Source organism: Symphalangus syndactylus, chromosome 20 (assembly GCF_028878055.3).
Source record: "Symphalangus syndactylus isolate Jambi chromosome 20, NHGRI_mSymSyn1-v2.1_pri, whole genome shotgun sequence".
Taxonomy (NCBI): Eukaryota; Metazoa; Chordata; class Mammalia; order Primates; family Hylobatidae; genus Symphalangus; species Symphalangus syndactylus.
In genome coordinates, this window is record NC_072442.2 from 19,195,796 (window position 1) to 19,220,394 (window position 24,599).

Here is a 24,599-nt window from a genome sequence, read left to right on the forward strand (position 1 = left end):
GAATTTTAAAACAATTAGTCGGGTGTGTTGGCACACACCTGTACTCTCAGCTACTCAGGAGACTAAGGTGGGAGGACTGCTTGAGCCTAGATCAAAGAAGTAGTGAGCCATGATCATGCTGTACTCCAGCCTGGGCAACAGAGCTGTATGAAAAATTAATTAAATTAAGAGCAATTTATTCTTCACCACCACCACTTTTCAGGAGTATTAATTATTGCTAATCTGATGGAAATGAATGCCACCTCCCTAATTACAAGTTAGGTTCATCGCCTTCTTTTATTTATTGACCCTTCCTCCTGTTTCCCCTTTTATAAAAGGACCGACCATGTCCTTTGCCCATTTTTCTATTATAACATTTGTCAGCTGGATGCAGTGGCTCATGTCTGTAATCCCAACACTTCGGGAGGCCGAGGTGGGCAGATCACGAGGTCAGGAGTTCAAGACCAGCCTGGCCAGCCTGGTGAAACCCCGTCTCTACTAAAAACACAAAAAAATTAGCCAGGCTTGGTGGCGTGCACCTGTAATCCCAGCTACTCGGGAGGCTGAGGCAGGAGAGCTGCTTGAACCCGGCAGGCCGAGGTTGTGGTGAGCCAAGATCGTGCCATTGCACTCCAGCCTGGGCAACAAGAGCGAAACTCTGTCTCAAAAAAAAATTTGTCTTTGATTCTGTTTTGTTTCATTTAGTAACTTGAAGGTGTATTCCCATTCTTCTAAGAACAAACTCCTCCATAAAACCCACCTTTCCTCCAAGGCTGCTTCCATGTTCTTGCCTTAACTCGATCCAGCATTCCCTTGATACTACTGCTCTCACAGTCCTCTCAATGCAAACTGAGATACAGAAATTTTTCATCAATAACACTGTCACAATTATCCCAAAACTGTAATGATGTCCTTCCCTTCTAATAAATCCATAAAATAATTCCAAATTCCATAGATTGGTTTTCAAAGCTTTCTATAATCTGACCTCAACAGTTTCAGCCACCTACTCTCCTATATACATTCTATGCACCAAGTAAACTCAACTGTTTGCCACTATCTCAAACACCCCCTGGGCTTTCTATAAATACTTCTCTGTCTTGATCCATGATCTTCTTAGCACCCACCCGTTTATCAGACATTCATCCTTCAAGGAAAACCCTTCCTTACAATATAATACCAACAAATATAGAAAAGAATTAGAAAAAAAAAATCACCATTTTGCAGCCATAAGAATAAAATGGATTCAGGCAAGAATCATCAATTGATGGTAAATACAAAATGTCATATTTTATAAGGAAAAAGATATTTTATATAATGTCAAAGTATCTCTCCCTCAAATTATTTATGAATTATAAGGATAACCAGGTTGATATAATTTAAAAAGCACCCTAATAAGTAATTAACATTAATAACACCAGTAAGGGGAAAATGCCATGTACCTCCAGATGTGATAGCATGACACTATTACTTATGCAGTATTCCAGTTAAAAATGCATAACCATGAAGAAACATTGGAGAACCCAAATTGAGAACATTCTATAAAATAACTAGCCTATATTATTTTAAAATGTTAATGTTGTGAAAAACAAGGACTGAGGACTTTTTCCAGATTAAGAGACTAAATACAATATATGATCCTAGACTAAATCTTGAACTAGAGAAAAATGCCATAAAGGACATTACCGAAACAACTGATATAATTTGAGTGTGAGGTGTAGATTCAGAATATATGCTTAACATTTACTAAACTAGAAGAGCTGTCATTCCAAGAATCCACACATACTCCCACCACATCTAAGGAAATGCCCTTACACAATACACCTCAGAAGAGAAACTACCAGAACTAAATGATTAATATGTGCTAATAACAGTGTCTAGAGCACTAAAGATAAAAATGAACAAATTAGGCCGGGCACGGTGACTCATGCCTGTAATCCCAACACTCTGGGAGGCACAAGTGGGCGGATCATGAGGTCAGGAGATCGAGACGATCCTGGCTAACACGGTGAAACCCCGTCTCTACTAAAAAATACAAAAAATTAGCCGGGCGTAGTGATGGGTGCCTGTAGTCCCAGCTACTTGGGAGGCTGAGGCAGGAGAATGGCGTGAATCTGGGAGGCGGAGCTTGCCGTGAGCCAAGATCACGCCACTGTACTCCAGCCTAGGTGATAAAGCGAGACTCCGTCTCAAAAAAAAAAAAAAAAAAATTAAAACACTGGAAAGGTTTGGAGAAACCATCATCATTCACCTAACTTTAGGGACAAATACATGAATTTGGGTCCTTGTGATTTTTGATAAAGATTTCAAGTTTCTATTATTGAACATAAAACTAGATTCCAAAGGAAATAACTAGAAGTTACTGATAAAAAATTTAGATTCTTAACTTTTACACAAAATATCTAAAAACACACATTATACTGTCTTGAATTTTAATGACACTAATAGCTTTATTAAACATTGAGTGACTACTATGTGCAAAGCACTATGCTAGGTGCACGAAAGATACAAAGATGAAAAAAGACACAGTCCCTGCCCACGAGGAGCGTATAATCTAGTGAGGGAGACAAATACACAAATAACTAGAATACAAGGCAGTAAACAAGAGTGGGCAAGTGCTGAGTGTGGCCTGAGTGTGATACTAACTAGCCTCAAGGTTCCAATTTGAAACACGATGAAATAGTGTTGCCTGCTTTGAAAATCCCATCCCAAGTTTGGCATAATGGAAGTTAAATGGCCCTACCCAAACAGGTGGAAATAACAGAGTAGGCCAGGTGGAAGGGCTGTTTGAAAGTACTATCACACCTACATACATGGTGCTGATATAAGTATGTAGGTACAGCTAAAAAAGAACTTACATATATATATATCATCTGTCCTTTGGTTAATGGCTATAGCTACTGTTTTAAACAATATACTTTTATATAAAAAGGAATTTGTATAATCCCAGAAAAATCAATTTAAGAATTAATATTATTCAAGAAAGAATCCTGCCATAGGTAATTTTATTTACTAATTGATTAAGTCTTTTCTCTGTCTATAAAGCTCTGTAGCAATTAAACGGTTAGACATCTAAGTATTGCTGAGTAGAAACCTCTTATGTTCAGCCTTCTGAAAGAAATGGTCACATACCTGATATATAGCACTATTCTAACAGCAACAAGAAGGCCTTAAAGAGATTTTAAGGAAAATAATTTTTAATGCTTCAATGCAAATGGAGTACACGCTGATTAAATACAACTCAATGTTGTTTGAAAACATCTCAATGACAGTGTTTGATACCAGTTAAGGCCAGCAAAATTGTACTGAGGAAAATATTACATGTACTGTCTTTCACTGGTTTCATGTATCATTGCTTATGACTATGGCAACCCAATCTTTTCTTTGACAATTGCATTTATGGGAACTGATGAGCTTTGATTTATGAACTTTGATTTGCTTTTAGTTCATAGGCTAATAACAAGTGCTGACCACTTCCTCTTGGTAGTGCTGTCTGAAACAACTGGCAAAGTAGAAGCACATTTCCTGGCTGCTTTTCCTACTTCCTGAATTGGAGGGTTCACCACCTTAGCCTGTTTCCTTCCGTGTGTCACTGTGGTCCTGGGTCCTCTGCTGCTTTCTCTCAAGGAAACGAGCCCGTGCATCAGATATGGATTTGTCATCATTTCTTCTTTGCATTTTCTTTAAGACGTCTTTCGATATTCCATCTGAAAACATTACAAATTAATCCAATAAAACTTAGCTTTGAGATTCAGTACTAGAAATGTTAAGAGAAAGAGAAGCCCTGATTTTTCAATGTTAACAAAGTAAAAAGAATAAAGAGAAAAATTAAATTTTGCCCTTTCAAAAGCTATGTAGTCTATAGTTACAAAATTAAGAGCACCAAGGCCAATGAGTCAGAAAAACTGACCCTAATTCAAGCATGTGGCAGTGTTATTACACTGTAATAAAACACCTAGTGGCTAAGATTTCTTTTTTTTTTTTTTTTGAGACAGTCTCACTCTGTCGCCCAGGCTGGAGTGCAGTGGCGCGATCTCGGCTCACTGCAGGCTCCGCCTCCCGGGTTCACGCCATTCTCCTGCCACCTCAGCCTCCTGAGTAGCTGGGACTACAGGCGCCCGCCACCACGCCCGGCTAATTTTTTGTATATTTAGTAGAGACGGGGTTTCACCGTGTTAGCCAGGATGGTCTCGATCTCCTGACCTCATGATCCGCCCGCCTCAGCCTCCCAAAGTGCTGAGATTACAGGCGTGAGCCACTGCACCTGGCCTCTCTAGTGGCTAACATTTCTAAAGACTTTTCTATGATTTATTGGGCAAAACTCTTCACCATTCTATTTTCCAGTGATGTCAAATAAAGAAAATACAATAGCTTCATCATTCAGCCTCAAAAAGCTTTACTAAAAAGTTTTCTGTGTATGTGAGCTGAAAAACCTTCTGTTCTATTTCAGTACTACAACTATTTATGCCTCCCAACCCGGGTCCTAATTATTTCATAGAAAAAGCCCCTTGGATATAGAAAATTAGCCGGGCGTGGTGGTGCATGCCTATAATCCAGCTACTCGGGAGGCTGAGGCAGGAGAATAGCTTGAACCGGGAGGCAGAGGCTGCAGCGAGCCAAAACCACGCCATGACACTCCAGCCTGGGCAACAAGAGCGAAACTCCGTCTCAAAGAAAAAAAAAAAAAAGAAAGAAAAACCCCTTGGAAACAAAGGGGATTCTGAGTTAATAATGCATAAATCATAATTTTTTTTTTTTTTTAGAGAGAGTGTCTCACTCTGTCACCCCCAGGCTGGAGTGCACTGCTGAAATCACAGTTCACTGCAGCCTCAAACTCCTGGGTTCAAGCGATCCTCCTGCTTCAGCCTCCCAAGTCACTGGGACTACAGGTGCACACCAACATGCCTGGCTAATTTTTATTTTTATTTTGGTAGAGATGGGATCTCACCACATTGCCCAGGTGGGTAACAACATTTTTATAAATAAAAATAGTAAAGTACTACTGGGAAGCAGTATGGCATAGTGGTTAAGAGTAGAACAAATGATTTACTCACCCTTTAGCTGCTTTACATTTTCCTTATTTGTCCATCTCCTTCTTGCATCTTCTCTCACTTCACGTCGGGCCACACTGCTCAAATCATGTGCATTAAATTCATGCAACTTGGGTAACAAGTCTCTTACCCATTCATAACGGATTGGGCATACAATTCTTGCGTAGACTTTGGTGGTAACCAATACCTCATGAAAAATGATCCATTCAAGTTTGGTTTCCTGTTCATGAAGCTATACAAAACATTTCTTTTAAGGATGATAGCTCAATAACCTGCCCTATTCCACATTAGACTAACCAAATAGTCCAAACCGTTCTCAATTAATTCCTATCTTCTTCAAACAGGAGGCATGGGCCAACCAATACCCTTATAGATCTATGTAATATAGATATATGTAAATTTAACCCCAAAGTGAAAAGTAGAAGACATTTGTATATTACTTATTTCTACAACTTTACAAATTTCTTCCCTTTATTAAAAATGAACTACTTACTGCTGAGGAAGGATGAATGTGAACTGGGCTTCCACGACCATCCATTGTGCAAAACGTTCTCCCAACAGATCTATAAACAGAAAAACAAAATGATAAAGACTACGACAGTAAAGCAATGAAGTAAATGGAGCATTACATTCAGCAATGAACAATTACAGTATGTTCTACTACAAAGAGCATTATAAGCAGAGGTTTACATTTATTCAGCTGTCACTACAAGCTCTCTACTAATTCATCTTAAATTATACAAGTTAAACAGTCACTACAATTAGGTACAAGTCACTACAATTAGGTATAAGGAATCAGTACAAATATTAACAATAATCTATGAGCTTTGAGAGCCAGGAACTTTATTAAAAAGTCAAAACTGAAACTCAAATAAATTACCTAGACTTCTCAAGATCACCAGCGCTAACGCATGGTAAACCAAGTCCTAAACAGTTCTTCTGACTTAAATATGGTTTATTTATGTTATACTATGCTGCATCTCTTTTTAAAGGGATGATTTTTTTCACTACTCTAAAACTTGCCTATTAGTTCATCTATCATTTTTCCAATTCATGCCCTTATTTTCTTCTACATTTCCCTACCTAAATGTCATTCCAAAAAACTTGTCAAAATAATAAACCTAGTTCATTTGTCATAGTTTATTTCCTACAGTACTTTGTATATATTCATAGTACAACCCAGATCAGACTGCATTGTAATTATTCACTTACATATCTGTACCCTCCATTAGACTCAGGTATCATCAAGAATGATGTAAGGACTCATGTTACTCTACCTTTCTATTTTTAGTACCTGCCCAGTGTTCAGCATACAGCAGGTAACCAAGATATACCATATTTTTAAAAGTGTGAAACAATCTAAATTTACAGAAAAGTTGAGAGTAAAAAAAATATTTTTTTACCTGAATCATTTGAAAGCAAGCTGCCAACCTAATACCCCATCATCCCCAAATACTTGACTGTGCACTTTCTACAATCAACAATCAAGAACATTCTCCAACATGACTATAAGCATCAAAACCAGGAAATTAACACTGATACATTACTAACAACTAATCCTCAGACCCCACTGACATTTCACCAAATGTCTTAATAATATCCTTTATAGCAAAAGGATGTAATTCAGAATCATACACTGCCTTTATTTTTCATTTCCCTTTGGTCTCCTTCCTTCTGGAATACTTCCTCAGTCTCTGACTTTCATGATCTTGGCACCTTTAAAGATGTCAAGGCTAGTTACTGTGTGGTATGTCCCTCAATTTGAGTTTGCCTGTTTCAGGATGATTAGATTCAGGTTATGCATCTTTAGCAGGAATATCACAGACATAATGCTGTGTTTTTCTCATTGTATCCTATCAGGAAGAACATGATTTTTATTTATTTCATTATGTTCACTTTGATTGCTTAATTTAGGTAGCATATGCCAGGATTCTCCACTGTAAAGTTACTTTTTGCTTTTGTAATTAACAAAAATTTTATGGAGAGGTGCTTGTAAACAATTCCATTTCTCAATAAATTTTTACTCATTTATTTATACCACGATAGACATGATTTCACATTTTATTAAGTGCATGATAATCTACTACTATCATTACTTATTTTGATGCTTAAAGTGTCTCATATTTGATCACCTGGGGCCTCTTCATGCTGGCTCCTATGTTCTTCTGACATGGTCTCAACCTTTGTTAATCACTTCTTTACTTGCTGGCAAAATAAGATGTTCTGGGCTCATCTTGCATTTTCCCAGCCCCATTTCTCCAAAGACCCCTGATTCCTTTAAGTGGCAGATGGATGTCCCAAGTCAAGATCTGGGCACTATGTCTATTCATTGTTATTATCTCAGAGCTAGGGCATATATACATATAAATATTTACATACATACAAATACATTCTATATACACACACTAACATCTATTTTTATTCCAGTGTCCATCCATGCATCCATCTATAATGAAACCCCTAACTTCATAATGATACACTAAAATTTCAATCCAACAGCAGAGATCATTCCTATTTTCTCCCTTTCGCTATTTCTAACTCCCTTCACCATTATCACTCATAGAGTTATGTGATCAATTCCTCTGTATTTAATGAATCTCCATCACCATCACTGTTACCCCTTTCTCTATAAAGATGCCTTCCTCACTACACTCCGACTGATGCCCCAAACCAAATAACCCCTCCCCACCTTGCTCAAGCCCTAACACTCCATGCCAAGCTACCCTCTCAGGGATGCTATGCTCAACCTACTTGGCTTTCACACTATACACAAGGCCACCTCGCTGGAAGAAAACTCTTGTTACTTGCCTTAAGTGAAGATAGCCCATGCTGGACAGCCACCCTACAAACATACCCCTCCTATTCTACTTGAGCTCTAATACCACATTCTGAGCCACTGCAGCTCTCCCTCGTCACTGTAATTCATGTCATAATCATCACAGAGCTTAAATCAAATCTTCAATGTTTAATATTAAATAGTCCAATATTATAGTCAAATACAATATTATATCTTGATCCATCTCTCAAGTCTTTATTGCTTACCTTCGAGCTACATTTTTGAAATAGCCAGCACAAAGACATCTTCGTAGTACTTCATGTTTAGGGCCTTCAAAGGTCTCTCTTGGGAAATCACTTTGCTATAAAAGGAATATATAGAGTGGTAAATCTCATAGTACAACTTGAAATAATCTTTTATTTTGAAAAATCCACATTTCTAAAGACCTCTGTTTCTGGCCAACATAGATTAAGAGAGACCAGATTTACCCTTCCACCTGAAACCAAAAAAATGGAAAAAAATATATGAAATAATGATTTCCAAAACACTGTAATATCAGGCAATAAAGGACAGAGACAGGAAATAAATGCAGTACGCCCAACAACTGCCCCAACTTCAGCCTTGATAAAGACTGCAGACCAAGGTACAGGGAAGTAAAGCCCAAATGGAACCCAGAGAACTCCCTGGGTTAGGGAGACAAAGCTGGGAGTCCAGGAAGACCAAGGTGGCTAGAATTCACAGGACAAGAGTTCAGGAGAGAAGAGAAGTGCATAAAGACACAACTCCAGAGAGATGCAGAAGGTCCTCCTCAAGTGTTGAGCTGAGTAGTAATTAGCACATGAATGTGAGGAAACTAACCAGCCCAAGGAAAGAACCTCTTAAAAGGATAAGTAAGGGCATGGTGTTTTCACAGGGCTAGTAATGGCGCCTGTTCCTATAAGCCACATGAGAATACTACACTACAATAATTCATGTGATGTTAGGAAGAGTACTCAGATGGGCCTTGCCTCAGTAGAGGGGAATAACTAGCCCTGCACTGAGCGCTGCTCTGATCCCACCTAACAAATCATGCAAGCAAGACCCAACAAGAAAGACCAAAGGCCATTTCCAAGTAACTAGAACACAAAAATATCCAGCGCCCAACAAGGTGAAATTCACGATGTTTGGCATCCGCTGAAAAATTATCAGGTATGATGTAAAGAAGCAAAAAAACACAATCCATAATGAGGACATCTATCAAAATCAACCTAGAACTGACACAGATTAAATTATACTTTATTACAATTTTCTGTATAGCTGGATTACGTATGTTCAAAAAGTAGAGACCTGAAAAATAAAATGTAAAAATTTAAAGACTGAAATCCAACATCTAGAGATGAAAATACAACACCTGAGATGACAAATATACTAGATGGGATTAATGGCAGATTAGACTAGACATTGCAGGAGAAAAGATTAATTAACTTGAAGATAAGGCAAACAGAAAACATTCATAATGAAATAGAGGAATTATAACAGTGGTTTCCAGAGGCTGGAGAAAGAAGATAATGAGTAGGTTTTTTTGTTTTTGTTTTGAGTCAGGGTCTTACTCTGTCACCCAGGCTGCAGTGAAGTTGTGTGATCACAGCTCACTGTAGCCTGGATCTCCTAGGCTCAAGCAATCCTCTACCTCACCCTACTGAGTAACTGAGACTACAGGTGTGTGCCACAACACCTGGCTAATTTTTTTTTTCTTTTTTTTTAGTAGAAACAAGGTCTCACTGTGTTGCCCAGGCTGGTCTCAAACTTGCTGGGCTCAAGTGATCCCCACACCTCGGTTTCCCAAAGTGCTAGGATTATAGGCATGAGCTACCATGCACTGTCGGGAATGGGGAGTTATTGTTGAATGGTTATGGAGTTTTCTTATAATATGGGATGATAAAAAAAAGTTCTGGAGATGGAGAAGTGGTAAGGGTTGCACAACATTGTAAATGTTTTAAGTGTGCACTGACCTGTACGCATAAAAACAGTAAAAAAAAAAAAATTTTTTTCAAGACAGGGTGTTGCTCTGTTGCCCAGGCTAGAGTGTAGTGGCATCATACCTCACTGCAACCTCAAACTCCTGGGCTCAATCCTTCTGCCTCAGCCTCCTGAGTAGCTAGCACTACAGGTATGTGCCAACACAACCAGCTAATTATTTTAATTTTTTGTAGAGACAGGGTCTCACTGTTTCTCAGGCTGGTCTTGAAGTCCTGGCCTCAAGTGGTCCTCCCACTTCGTCCTCCCAAAGCATTGGGATTACAGAGGTTAATCACCAATGCCCAGTAGAGGTAAATTTTATATTAATTATTTTACCAAAATAAGATATATAAATTGAAAAACATAATCATGAGGAGTAAAAGATGCCAGACAAAAAAAAAAGAACATATACTGTTTGATTCCATTTATGTAAAATGCTAGGAAATGCAAACTTACATACAGTAAGTCTTCAATGTCTATGATAAGTTCTTAAAAACTACAAAGTTAAGCAAAATTTTCAAGATTTTTTTTTTTCTCTCATCAGTGTTAAAACAATGGTGAATAAAACAATATTTTTCTAGGGCCTGCTGTATATCATTTTGCTTAAAGTCACAGTTTCCAAGAACCTATTGATGACATTGAGGACTTACTGTATCATGACAGAAAGCAGATCACTGGTTACCTGGGTTGGTGGGGCAGGAGGGCCTGGTAGGTGAGACAATGGATTATGAAAGGGAATGAGGACAGGTGCAGTGGCTCGTGCCTGTAATCCCAGCACTTTGGGAGGCCAAGGCAGGTGGATCACTTGAGGTCAGGAGTTTGAGACCAGCCTGGCCAACATGGCAAAACCCCATCTCTACTAAAACTACAAAAATTAGCCGAGGCGTGGTGACGCAAGCCTGTAATCCCAGCTACTTGGGAGACTGAGGCAGAAGAATTGCTTAAACCTGGGAGGTGGAGATTGCAGTGAGCCGAGATCATGCCACTGCACTTCAGCCTGGGTGACACAGTGAGACTCCATCTCAAAAAAAAAAAAAAGGGGTGTGGGGGATGAGAAAACTGGGAGATGATGGATATGTACCATTATCTTGATAGCTGTTTTACACAAATGTCAAAACTCATCAAAGTGTATACCTTAAATATGTGTAGGTTATCACACATCAATTATATATCAGGAAAGCAATTTTTAAATATCTTCATTTCTGTAGAGACAATTCTTTTATTACTACTACGAATCTTTCATGGGGTCAAGGAGATGGCTGTACATAGAAACAAATAGAAAGGAAGGGTGGTAGAATAGAAAGGGTGCTAATGTACATCAATGAAACTTCAGTATGAAATACATAGGTCCAAAATGCTACTCAAGACAAAAAACATTACGGCAATCACCTGTTTAAGCTTCCTGATTAGTTCTCGAAGTTGAGCTTCCACACGAAATGCAGAAAATAAGCACCTCCAATGAATCCAGTGTTTTTGGCACCATGAAGCTGGAGCTCCACTGCAAAACAAAAAACTGGTATCTTTAAAATATCTTCTCTAAGTAAAAGACAATCTAAAATTCTCATTTCTATCACAAAAGTGGAAACCCATAAACAACTGTCAGTTCCTTCAAGAGACCTGTCCAAGTACTAAAAAAGAATTTTAGGAAACTTGAAAAAAACATTTAAATTAATGAATGTGCCCCTGACTAAATTAAAAAATAATCTGTAAATGGATTTCTTTACTTATATATGCAATAACAAATATCCAATCATTTTTTAATCTAGGCTACCTATACAGAAGCAAAATTCTATAAGGTAATTTTCAGGAAAGGTTTGAGGAGAAAAGAAGAGAATCAATATTATATAATAAATGCCTACTAAGCAACAGTCATCTGACATAGATAATTTTGCTGAAATTCAAAATACCTTGAAGTCAGTATCATCTTCACTGAACTTTAGTGTCACAAGCCACATCATAAGTACGTATTGGAACTATACATCAAAGACATTTTTCAGGACAAAGGACTACCTTACATACCTTGATTTGCATTGTTCAAAGATGACAGCTAAAGTTGCAAAGTCATTAAATCCTCCAGCTTTAGCTGCCAATTCTCGATGTCTCTGTTCTGCCTCCTTCTGGTACTCTGGATCAACTAAAAGAATTGGAGAGGCAATTCAGTTATACTTTGCATTAAGTGCCTACAATCACTTTGTTTTCAGAAACTCATTAAAATCTGCCTCATCCTCTGGGGTGAAGTAAGGTAAAACTATATTAACTCTTCTTAACCCCTCTCGGGAAGCTCTATTTCTCCCACAATTCCTCTTTTTCTTTTCATATCACTTTGGAGATTTTACCTGAATAAACAACATTACTTCTCCCAATCTATTTGCCTTTTTAAAATAGTATTTGTAATTTGCTTTTTAAATTAGTTTTGTTATAAGAGTAATCCATGCTTACAGGAAAAAAAAATGTAATGGTATAAAAGAATATCATGTAAAAGTTCAATGTTCCCCAGTCACACTACCCATAAACCAATCCTCAAGGCAAAGTACTGTTCATTATTTAGTGTGTGTCCTTCCAGGTAATTTCTATGTATATACAAGCGTATGTACATAGTGTTTCATTTTTCTATAAATGGAATATATAATCTGAAAATTTGTTTATTCATTTAATAGCAGCTCCGTATCAGTACATATAGAATTATTCTTTCTCAAAAATAGCAATATAGGGCCAGGTGTGGTAGCTCACACCTGTAATCCCAGCAATTTGAAAGGCCAAGGCAAGTGGATCAATTGAGCCCAGCAGGTCAAGACAAGCCTAGGCAACAAAGCAAGATCCTGTCTCTACAAAAAATACAAAAATTAGCCAGGCATGGTGATGCATGCCTGTAGTCCCAGCTACTCAGGAGGCCGAGGTGGGAGGATCGCTTGAGCCCAGGAGGTTGAGGCTACAGTGAGCCGTGACTGCATCACTGCACTTTGGCCTGGGCAACAGAGTGAAACCTTGTCTAAAGAAAAAAACAATGATATGGTATTCCCCAGGAGTATGGGGAACATAACACAATTTAACCAGTTCTTATTTGTCCAATTCCTAATTATGGGCAATTAGACATGATCTCCATATATGCAGAACTGACCTACTACGAACATTTTCTTTTTTAATGTAACATTGAAGTATAACATGCATACAGAAAATTACACAGGAAGTAAGTGTGTAGCTCATATAATATTCACAAACATAACATACCAATGTACCCAGATCAACAAACAGTATCACCAGCATCTCAACAGCCCCCCTTTATGCCCTCCTTCGAGTAACTACCCATTCCCTTCCACAAGAGTAACTATATCCTGACTTCTAATCCTACAGATGGGTTTTGCCCATTTTTAACCTTTGTATAAATGAATCATATAGTATGTACTTGATGTGTCTGTTTTCTCTTGCTCAGCATTATGTTTTTGAGATTTATCTGTTAATTACTTCCATACCACTTCCCCTGATCCCATTCAGGACTCACATGCTCTCTGATTGCCCAAATTCCCCTATAGCACTTTATCCAGGGCTAATCTTTCAGAGTCCCATTTTTTCAAAACTGCATAGGGATCCTTTCCTTCAATCTAACACGTTACACCGCAATTCCTATTCCCTGTATCTATCACAGCTAGATTTAGCAGAGGCACAATGTTGCCTGAACCCAGGGAGCAGCATTTACTATAGAATACAATGTGAATCTGCAAAGCAGCAGTTCCTGTTACTAGAAGGAAAGTAATTTGATTGAAGAAAACACTGATGAAGGTATAAAGTCTTCTATCCCATGCTTTAAGTAGCTTCCAACTATGTTACCTAGGTAGCAACTGAATGAAGCAGCTAGAGACAAAAAAAAAAAAAGAGTACGATTTATCTCAGACCATACAAGTGACCCTGGTAAGGAAAAGATATAAATGATTATTAATCTCCATTTCTTGAACTGCTCAGGGAGACTAATTTTGTTTTTTGTTTTGTTTTTGAGACAGTCTCGCTCTATTGCCCAGGCTGGAGTGCAGTGGTGCAATCTTGGCTCACTGCAACATCCACCTCCCAAGTTCAAGTGACTCTCCTGTCTCAGCCTCCCAAGCAGTTGGGACTACAGGCACACACCACCACACCCAAATAATTTTTAAATTTTTTAGTAGAGATGGGGTTTCACCATGTTGGCCAGGTTGGCCTTGAACTCCTGACCTCAGGTGATCCGCCTGCCCTGGCTCCCAGAGTGCTGGGATTACAGGCTTGAGCCAACACGCCAGCCAGGGATACTAATTTTTAACCCAAAATATTTCATTCCAAGCACCTAACTGCCATCCCCCAGAAGATATCATGCCAAAAGTCAAATTGCCCTAGACTCCAGCATCAACCCCATCCTGGCTCTCAACACCAGGAGACAAGCCTACCTGTGAGTCAGTGCCTCCTGGAATCCCTAGAATCATGGCACCATGCAGTCTGTGTTTGCATGCATTTTTGATAAATTTTAACTTTTTATAATAGATTTGTGTATATTTTATGGTAGTAAATTATAAAATAGACTGGAATAGGAATTAAAAGAAATTAAAGACTGTGTAAGCAAAAACTCAGTTGTATGTAAGAAAACCAATTCCCCAAGGAAGAGAAAGAGCTGGAGTCCTTTAAAATTAACTGCCTGTTTTTCTCTCTGTGGCTAGTGAGTCTTCTCTCTCCCCTTCCCAGGCATTGTGAAGACTCTTTCTCTAGCTGTGCAGCTTCAAGGTCACTAGACAGATAACCTCAAGTCATAAAACATGTTGTTCCTTGAAAAGTAAGAAATAATGTAATGTATGTCTTAATTAAATAACTGTCTTTGTTTCTCACTTCTGTAATATGCTTCCCCCCACACAGATCTCCCCCGGCCCCACAAAATGCTTAAAAGGTAGCTTGACTCTTTGTTCGGGGCTCAGTCCTTTGGATGTTAATCCAACTGGATCAGTGCACCTAAATAATTAAATAACTCCTCCTCAACCCCTTAGGTCCCTCTGATTCCTTAATTATCCTGAAGCATTTCCTACACTTATTTTATGTTTTCATGACATACTTTTTCTTAATTTTTTTTTATATTTCCAGGCTACGGAGTTCGTCTGTGAGTTTTTTCAAAGTGTCACAAATCTCCAAAAACTTTTCCAATATATTTATTGAAAAAATTGGCCGGGCACATGGCTCATGCCTGTAATACCAGCAATCCCAGCACTTTGGGAGGCCGAGGCAGGAGGATCACCTGAGGTTGGGAATTCGAGACCAGCCTGACCAACATGGAGAAACCCCATCTCTACTAAAAATACAAAATTAGCTGGGCATGGTGGCGCATGCCTGTAATCTCAGCTACTCGGGAGGCTGAGGCAGGAGAATTGCTTGAACCTGGGAGGCAGAGGTTGTGGTGAGTCAAGATTGTGCCATTGCACTCCAACCTGGGCATCAAAAGCGAAATTCTGTCTCAAAAAAAAAAGAAAAAATCTACAAATAAGTAGACCTGCACAGTTCAAACCTGTGTGTTCAAGGGTCAACTGTATTGGGAATGGTGATGTGAAGAGTTAGGTAAAACTTCTTTTCTAGAGAGACATCTATTAAACTAGTCAAAATTACCAAAGACAATCATTCAAAGTCTCTGGAGATTGATTAAAATGCTTAAAACAAGCCTAATCTATGGAATTCAGTAAGGACAGTAGGAAGAATGCCCCACCCTCCACAGCTGTGCGTGTGGAAGGGCTATGTGAGAGCCTTCAAGGCAGCCTGAAAGCGGCATCCTTTCCCTGACTCCTAAATGCTACTCGGTAGGGAAGATCAAAGCATAACAGCTAATGACAGCTTATGCAGTCCTCTATTCCCCACAGCTCTGTGTTGCAGAAGAGTTGTTCCACTGGGTTCAGCAGCTCCGTGGTAATTCCCACTACTCCCAGTTTCCTAGAGCTATTCCAGGTTTGTATGTTTGCAACTAGTGAACATCCAGAGATTGCATCTCAAAAGGCTTTGTGCTGAGGAAGATGCAAAGTGAGCTGCAGTGTTAGCTCCTAACTCCCCAACCCCAAGCTTCTGCTATTGAGGGAGGACCCAGATAGGAGAGCCAGTGAAGAACAGGCCCCCATTACCACCACCACCCTCTCCAACTCCTGCTCCATAGCACAGAGATTGTTTCCAGGAAAGGATGGGGAAAGGATTATCAAAGACGGGCAATACCTTGCCCCTGCCAAGGTGCCCAACTTTATTTGGATCAAGACTGTGGAGCAATTTACGCTCTGGGCACTGTTGAAAACAACAGAGCCAGCACCTAGCAATCAGTGGAGACTAACAGCTCGCTGTGACACCATCAGAGATAGACCAGCCAAAAATTCAATGGAGAAATCAATGAAGGAAACAGAGACCTGCTAAGACATAGTCTTCCTGGTGTTCTAGAAGACTGTTCTCATGCCCAAAGCTGTGCCTTCTGAGAAGTAAATAGAGAGGGAACGTCTAAGCCTCTACTCCTTGGCTGAACACAGTACAAATTCATCAACTCCTTCAACCATGAAAGTAGTCTCCTAACCACAAACACAGATTCAACAGTAAAAGGTGAAAACATCACTGGCTTAAATTAAAAGGCTTAGGTACAACCTCCGACCAATCACTGACTGACCACTGGAGTTGACAAGGACAAGAAACAAAATGAAAACTGCCATAGAGGGGCTCAACAGTAGATTTGGGCTGGCAGAAGAAAGAATCCACGAATTAAATTTTTTTTTTTTTTTTTTTTTTTTAATTTAAGACAAGGGGCCGGGCATGGTGGCTCACTCCTGTAATCCCAGCACTTTGGGAGGCCAAGGTGGGCGGATCGCCTGAGGTCAGGAGTCTGAGACCAGCCTGGCCAACATGGCGAAACCTCGTCTTTACTAAAATTACAAAAATTAGCCAGGCATGGTGATGCAAGCCTGTAATCCTAGCTACTTGGGAGGCTGAGGAAGGAGAATTGCTTGAACCCAGGAGGCGGAGGTTGCAGTGAGCCAAAATCATGCCACTGCACTCCAGCCTGGGCGACAGAGCAAGACTCTGTCTCACAAATAAAAAGACATGGGCAAAATATTTTAAAAGACACATCACAAAGGAAGACAGAAAAATGGCCAATAAGCACATGAAGAAGTGCTCAACATTATTAGTTATCAGGAAAATGCAAATTAAAACCACAAAGAGTACATAATAGAATGTGTAAAATAAAAATGATTGGCAATACCAAATGTTGAGGGGGTGTTTAGTGCAAGCTGTACTCTCAAACATTGCTGATGTGATTTTTAAATGGTACAACTATTTAAGGAAAAGGTTTGGCAGTTTCTTAAAGATTCACATATACCTACTCAATGGCACAGCAAATTTCTTTCTTAGGCATTTACCTTATCTAAGAAAAATGAAAATAAACACCTACAAGTTTTGTGCAAGAATGTTCAAAACAACTTTACTCAAAAATAGAACAAGAAGCAATTCAAATGTCCATCAACAGGATAATGCACAACTGTATGTTCATAAAGTGGAATACTAGTCAACAATAAAAAGAATAAAGTATTCATACATACAACAATATGAATAAACCTAACATACGTTATGTTGACCAAAAGAAGCCAGACACAAGAAAGGAGAGTGTATAATTCTATTTATATGAAGTTTTGGGCTGGGCACAATGGCTCACACCTGTAATCTCAGCACTTTGGAAGGCTGAGGCCGACGCTGATGTATCACCTGAGGTTAGGAGTTTGAGACCAGCCTGGCCAACATGGCGAAACCCCATCTCTACTGAAAATACAAAAATTAGCCAGGCATGGTGTCGGGCGCCTGTAATCCCAGCTACTCGAGAGGCTGAGGCAGGACAACTGCTTGAACCCAGGAAGTGAAGGTTGCAGTGAGCCGAGATTGTGCCACTGCACTCCACCCTGGATGACAGAGCAAGACTCTATCTCAAAAGAAAAAAAAAAATTCTATTTATATGACGTTTCAGAAGAGGCAAACTAATCAGAAAAAATAAGAAAAGTGTTTAACCAAAGGTAGGTAGAGTGATATCTGACTAAGAAGTGGCACTGAGGGAACTTGCTAGTGATAAAAATGTTCTATATATTGACAGGGCTTGGGTTATATGGGTATAAGCATTTTACAGAATTCATTGAATTACACATCTAAAATTTATGCATTTCACTATATGTAAATTTTACCTAAAATTAACTGTAAACAAATATCAAACTGTAGTTATATAGGGTTGTTTTTCACGGTACTACAGCTTACCAATTCTCAAACTACTTTCTGTAGATTCTAGGGAAAATGGACAATTTCAATATGGATTCTGGATTAGATAGTAATATTGTATCAAAGTTAAATTCCCAAACTTTAGGCCGGGCATAGTGGCTTACACCTGTAAACCCAGCACTTTGGGAGACCAAAGCAGGAGGACTGCTTGAGCCTCGGAGTTTGAGACCAACCTGGGCAACATGGGGAGACCTCATCTCTACAAAAAATTTTTAAAAATTAGTCAGACATGGTAGCATATGCATGTGGTCCCAGCTACTAAGGAGGCTGAGGTGGGAGAATTGCTTGAGCCCGGGAGGTCAAGGCTGCAGTGGGCCATGATCCCACCACTGCACTCCTGCCTGGGCCACAGAGTGAGACTCTCTCTCAAACAAAACAAAACAATTTCCTAATTTTGATTAATGTACTATGGTTAAATGAGAGATTGCCCTTGTTCTTGCCTAATACAGATGTAAATGTTTTGTGGTAAGGGAGCACAATGCTTCTAATTTATTCTTAAATGATTCAGAAAAAGAAAAAAATCCATTTATATATACATATATAGAGGGAGACAGGGTAATAAAGCAAAGGGGGTAAAATGTTAAAAATTGCTGAAACTGCATAGAAGGTATAAAGGAATTCCTTTGCTATTCTTATTTGAAATTATGTAAGAATAAATGTCACCCAAAAAAGGCTAACACCAGACTGATTTTATCTATTTAAATATTCCAACATGGAAAAAACATTTTTCTTTTTCTAGCCTTAAAAGACTATTAGAGTTGGTCACCTTAATCCAACTTCTTGGTTTTACAAATGAAAAATGAAATCTAGAAAAGCTAGGGCCATGGTCAGATAATTAGGTAGTAGTGGAGCTGGACAGAACCCTGCACTCTTAACTCCTACTTCAATACTCTGTAATACGCTTTGAAATATTTTAGCTTGTTTATTTCTTTCTTTCTTTTTTCCTTTTGGGGATGGAGTCTCACTCTGTCACCCAGGCTGGAGTGCAGTGGCACGATCTCAGCTCACTGCAACCTCCGCCTCCTGGATTCTCCTGCCTCAGCCTCCCCAATAGCTGGGAACACAGGTGCACGCCATGCCTGGCTAATTTCTATATTTTTAGTAGAGACAGGGTTTCACCATGTCGGCCAGGCTGGTCTCAAACTCCTGACCTCAGGTGACCCACCTGCCTCCCAAAGTGCTGGGATTACAAGTGTGAACCACCACACCTGGCCTATTTTTTAATTTCTTATTAGAGATAGGGTCTTGCTATGTTGCCCAGGCTGGCCCTGATCTCGTGGGCTCAAGCAATCATCCCACCTCAGTCTCCCAAGGAGCTGGGATACCACTGTGCCCACTGGTATTTTTAGCTCTGATACTACCTCATGAAAACCAGTTAACATTACTTATTTTTACACAGCATTTTATTAGAACAAAAAATTGCAATTAGCGGTATTACTAGAATTAAAATTCTGACACTTGAGACTGCAACTGCTGGGTGCAATGGCTCACGCCTGTAATCCCAGCACTTTAAGAGGCCAAGGCTGGTGGGTCACTTGAGCTCAGGAATTCAAGACCAGCCTGGGCAACAGAGTGAAATCCCATCTCTACAAAAATACAAAAAATTAGCTAGGCATAGTAGCAAGCATCTGTGGTCCCAGCTGCTGGGGAGGCTGAGGATGGGAGGATCACTTGAGCCTGGGAGGCAGAGGTTGCAATGAGCCAAGATCACGCCACTGCACTCCAGCCTGGGTAATACAGTGAGACCTTGTCTCAATAAAATTTAAAAATTTGTTAAATTAAAAAAAAAAAAGACTGTAAACTATTTGATTAGAGTATATTGATTAGAGTATTTTTTTTAGAAAAATGTACCCTCCATTATAATCTGGCAATAATAAATTAATCCGGACCCGACACTTCCAGCCTACAAAGGTATAAAGCCAGTGAGCTAACCCATTCTATTGTCTGGCTGCAGACAAGGTGAAAGAAAAAGTTACTCCACTGTATGAAAACGAATCTAACATATGTCAAATTAAATTGTGTCCTATACTGACACACCAAGAAAAGAAAGAAGCAGAAGTTTAGAGACCTGGAAACTTCAAAACAATTCTCTAAGGATGCAAGGGCTAAACTACCTTTTCTTTTGATCCTACAAAAAAAAAATTAGTATATTACTAATGTACTATAAAAGCACTATCTTCCTTTACTAATGAAAGGAAATTAACGCTGGGCTGGGCGTGGTGGCTCACGCCTATAATCCCAAGGCCGAGGTAGGCGGATCACTTGAGGTCAGGAGTTCGAGACCAGCCTGACCAACATGGTGAAACCCCATCTCTACTAAAGATACAAAAATTAGCCAGGCGTGGTGGCACATGCCTGTAATCCCAGCTACTTGGGAGGCTGAGGCAGGAGAATCACTTGAACCTGGGAGGAGGAGGTTGCAGTGAGTCCAGATCACACCACTGCACTGCAGCCTGGGCAACAAGAGTGAAACTCCGTCTCAAAAACAACAACAACAAAACTTGTTTATCCTTAGTTTTCTGTCCTAGGGCTAAGGCACGGTAAACCCTCAGTAAATGCTCAATGAATTACTGGCAATCTAAATAAATGAAGATATTCTATGTACATGGATAGGAAGACAAATACTGTCAAGATGTCATTTCTTCGCAACTTAATCTATCTTAATTAAAACACAATCCCAATTAAAATCCCAGCAAGGGCTGGGCGCAGTGGCTCATGCCTATAATCCCAGCATTTTGGGAGGCTGAGGCGGGCGGATCACAAAGTCAGGAGATTGAGACCATGCTGGCTAACACAGTGAAACCCTGTCTCTACTAAAAATACAAAAAATTAGCCGGGCGTTGTGGCGGGCGCCTGTAGTCCCAGCTACTCGGGAGGCTGAGGCCAGAGAATGGCACGAATCTGGGAGGCAGAGCTTGCAGTGAGCCGAGATCAGGCCACTGCACTCCAGCCTGGGTGACAGAGCAAGACTCTGTCTCAAAAAAAAAAAAAAAATTCCCAGCAAGTTCAGCAAGTTATTTTGTGGATTTCAACAGACTGGTTCTAAAGTTCATATGAAAAAGACCCAGAATGGCCTAAACAATTTTGAAGAGGAAGAACAAAACTTCAAGAGTTACTATAAAGCTCCAATAACCAGGACAGTGTGGTATTGGTGGAAGAACAGACAATCAGACAAATGAATAAGATACAGAGCCCAGAAACAGACCCATATAAGAATAGTCAGCTGCTATTTAACAAAGAAGCGAAGGCATTTCAACAGAAAAAGGACAGTGTTTTGAACAAATGGTACCGCAACAACTGTACATCCAAATACTAAAAGACAATAGAAGAGAAAATCTAGATTATTTTGGGTATGACAATGACTTTCTTAGATACAACAATAAAGACACAATCTATGAAAGAAATAATTGATAAAGTAGACTTCATCAAAAATAAAAACTTCTGCTCTGCAAAAGGCAATGTCAAAACAATTAGAAGATAAACCACAAACTGGGAGAAAATATTTACAAAAGATATATCTGTTAAATAACTATTTAAAATATGCAAAGACCTCTTAACAATAAGAAAACAACCCGGCTGGGCGTGCTGGCTCACGCCTGTAATGCCAGCACTCTGGGAGGCCAAGGTGGGCAGATGACCTGAGGTCAGGAGTTCGAGACCAACCTGGCCAACACAGAGAAACCGCGCCTCTACTAAAAATACGGAATTAGCCAGGCATGGTGGCACATGCCTGTAATCCCAGCTAAAACCATATAACACAAAGAGTGATCCCTTTAGTTAATAATAATGTGTCAATATTGGCTCACCAATTGCAACTTATGTGTCATACAAATGAAAGATGTTAATAGGAGAAATTGCTGTGGGAGGTTGAGGGGATGAATGTCAACCCTCTGTACTTTCTACTCAATTTTTCTGTAAACTTAAAAATGCTCTAAAAAATAAAGTCTATATATATATAGATAGATAGATAGATTTTTTTTTTTTTTTTTTAGTAGAGACGGGGTTTTACCATGTTGGTCAGGCTGGTCTTCCAACTTCTGACCTCAAGCAATCCACCCGCCTTGCCCTCCCAAAGTGCTGGGATTACAGGCATGAGCCACCATGCCCAGCCAAGTCTATTAATTTTAAAAAACACAACTTAAAATAAACATCTTACCAGGTCTAATGAAGACGTTTTCCACAGACAACATTGCTGCTATTGGAAGTAGTAGATCTTCACAATCCAGGGAAGCAGCTTTTATTACTGCACATGTCAGATGTGGAGGCAAAGGAAACTCCACCATAGACAAACCCAGTCTGGTGACATGGCCACTCCTTAATACAAAGAAAAAGTTTTTAAGTCTTTCTACACTGGGAGAATACAAATGTAACATTCATCATTGAGAATAAATCAGATATAATTTACATTACCTCCAATCACCTCCAGAAGTTCAATTCAATTTAAGAAAATTAGGCCAGGTGTGGTGGCTCATGCCTGTAATCCTAGCACTTTGGGAAGCTGAGGCAGGTGGATCACCTGAGGTCAGGAGTTCAAGACCTGCCTGGCCAACATGGCAAAACCCTGTTTCTACTAAAAACACAAAAATTAGCTGGGTGTGGTGGCATGCGCCTGCAGTCCCTGCTACTTGGGAGGCTGAGGCAGGAGAATCACTCGAACCCGGGAGGCAGGGGTTGCAAAGCTACTAAGGAGGCTGAGGTGGGACTGCACCTGTAATCCCAGCACTTTGGGAGGCTGAGGCAGGTAGATCACTTGAGGTCAGGAGTTTGAGACCAGCCTGACCAACACAGTGAAACCTTGTCTTTACCAAAATATAAAAAAATTACCTGGGCATGGTAGTGCATGCCTATAATCCCAGCTATCTGGAAGGCTGAGGCAGGAGAATTGCTTGAACCTGGGAGGTGGAGATTGCAGTGAGCTGAGATTGCACCATTGTACTCCAGCCTGGGCAACAAGAGTAAAACTCCGTCTCAAAAAAAAAAAAAAAAAAAAAAAAAAAAAAAAACCAAAAAATAGAAGCTGTCTTTGAAGACATGAGAGAATTTTTTTTTTTTTTTTTTTTTTGAGACAGAGTCTCGCTCTGTTGCCCAGGCTGGAGTACAGTGGCGTAATCTCAGCTCACTGCAAGCTCCGCCTCCCGGGTTCCCACCATTCTCCTGCCTCAGCCTCCTGAGTAGCTGGGACTACAGGCGCCCACCACCACACCTGGCTAATTTTTTTTTTTTGTATTTTTAGTAGAGACGGGGTTTCACCGTGGTCTCGATCTCCTGACCTCGTGATCCGCCCGCCTCGGCCTCCCAAAGTGCTGTCTATTTTTTAAATTTTACCTTTTTTTTTGGAGACAGGGTCTTGCTCTGTCTCCCAGGCTGGAGTGCAATGGTGCAATCTCCTCAGCTCACTGCACCCCCCACCTCTGAAGCTCAAGTGATCCTCCCACCTCAGCTTCCCGAGTAACTGGGACTACTGGCATGTGCCAACACAATCAGCTAATTTTTGTATTTTCAGTAGAGATGGGTTTTACTATGTTTCCCAGGCTGGTCTCGAACTACCGGGCTCAAGCAATCTGCCCACCTTGGCCTCCCCAAGTGCTGGAATTACAGGCACGAGCCACCACACACATCCAAGAGAATAATAATTATTAATATCAAACCTAACCACCCCATCACACAAACATAAAGACAAGGACTCTGGCTCTCATCATTTTTATGTATCCAGCATAATGCTTGGCACTGAAATGGTACTCAGAAATTACTTGTTAAATAATACCAGCATTTATTAAACAAAAGGGGTTATATCGTGTAGTTTCTCTCTCTCCTTTTTTTTTTTTTTTTTTTTTTCAGATGGAGTTTCGCTCTGTCGCCCAGGCTGGAGTGCAGTGGCGCGATCTTGGCTCACTACAAGCTCCGCCTCCCAGGTTCACACCATTCTCCCACCTCAGTAGCTGGGACTACAGGCGCCCGCAACCATGCCCAGCTAATTTTGTTTTTGTATTTTTAGTAGAGACAGGGCTTCACCATGTTAGCCAGGATGGTCTCAATCTCCTGACCTCATCATGATCCACCCACCTCGGCCTCCCAAAGTGCTGGGATTACAGGCATGAGCCACCGCGCCTGGCTGGTTTTTCAATCAGAATTGTGATGAAAGACTAACAATCCATTCAATTTAAACAGATTATTTTCTACTGATAGAGAAAGGTATTTAGAGCCCTGTTTAAAAAGAGATCAATATCTGTTTTGATTGTGATTTTTTTTTTACCTGTCAATAGCATCACACTGGTAAAGTTGTTTAAGAGCTTCTAAAATAAGTCTCTCATTAGGTGGATCCAAATAGGGAAACCTGTGTGTTTAAATAAGATATGAAGTGAGAGGCATTCCTTGAACATGGTAGGATTTTATATAGATATGATGAAAATTTCTTTAAAAGGTTTTATTTCTATTTTTCAAGTCATCTTTTTTTTCTAAAAAAAAAAATTATCGTGATCAGCATTTGGCAAAAGAGGAAATAATTTTTTTTCTGA

General features: G+C 39.8%; 1 protein-coding gene across 6 annotated transcripts in view; it reads right to left on the reverse strand.

Moving 5' to 3' along the window:
• Nucleotides 1-2,401: 2,401 nt before the first annotated feature.
• Nucleotides 2,402-24,599, reverse strand: part of DHX40 (DEAH-box helicase 40) — a 42,638-nt gene continuing 20,440 nt past the window's right edge. For all 6 annotated transcript variants that reach the window (XM_055256141.2, XM_055256142.2, XM_055256143.2 and 3 more), the window contains 8 exons: nt 24,338-24,418; nt 22,241-22,398; nt 11,821-11,935; nt 11,191-11,299; nt 8,070-8,164; nt 5,521-5,590; nt 5,031-5,259; nt 2,402-3,683 (listed from right to left, as the gene is read on the reverse strand). In XM_055256141.2, coding sequence (XP_055112116.1) covers nt 3,544-3,683; nt 5,031-5,259; nt 5,521-5,590; nt 8,070-8,164; nt 11,191-11,299; nt 11,821-11,935; nt 22,241-22,398; nt 24,338-24,418 — 997 coding nt within the window. In that variant the 3' untranslated portion in view covers nt 2,402-3,543. The remainder of the gene's footprint in view (nt 3,684-5,030; nt 5,260-5,520; nt 5,591-8,069; nt 8,165-11,190; nt 11,300-11,820; nt 11,936-22,240; nt 22,399-24,337; nt 24,419-24,599) is intronic.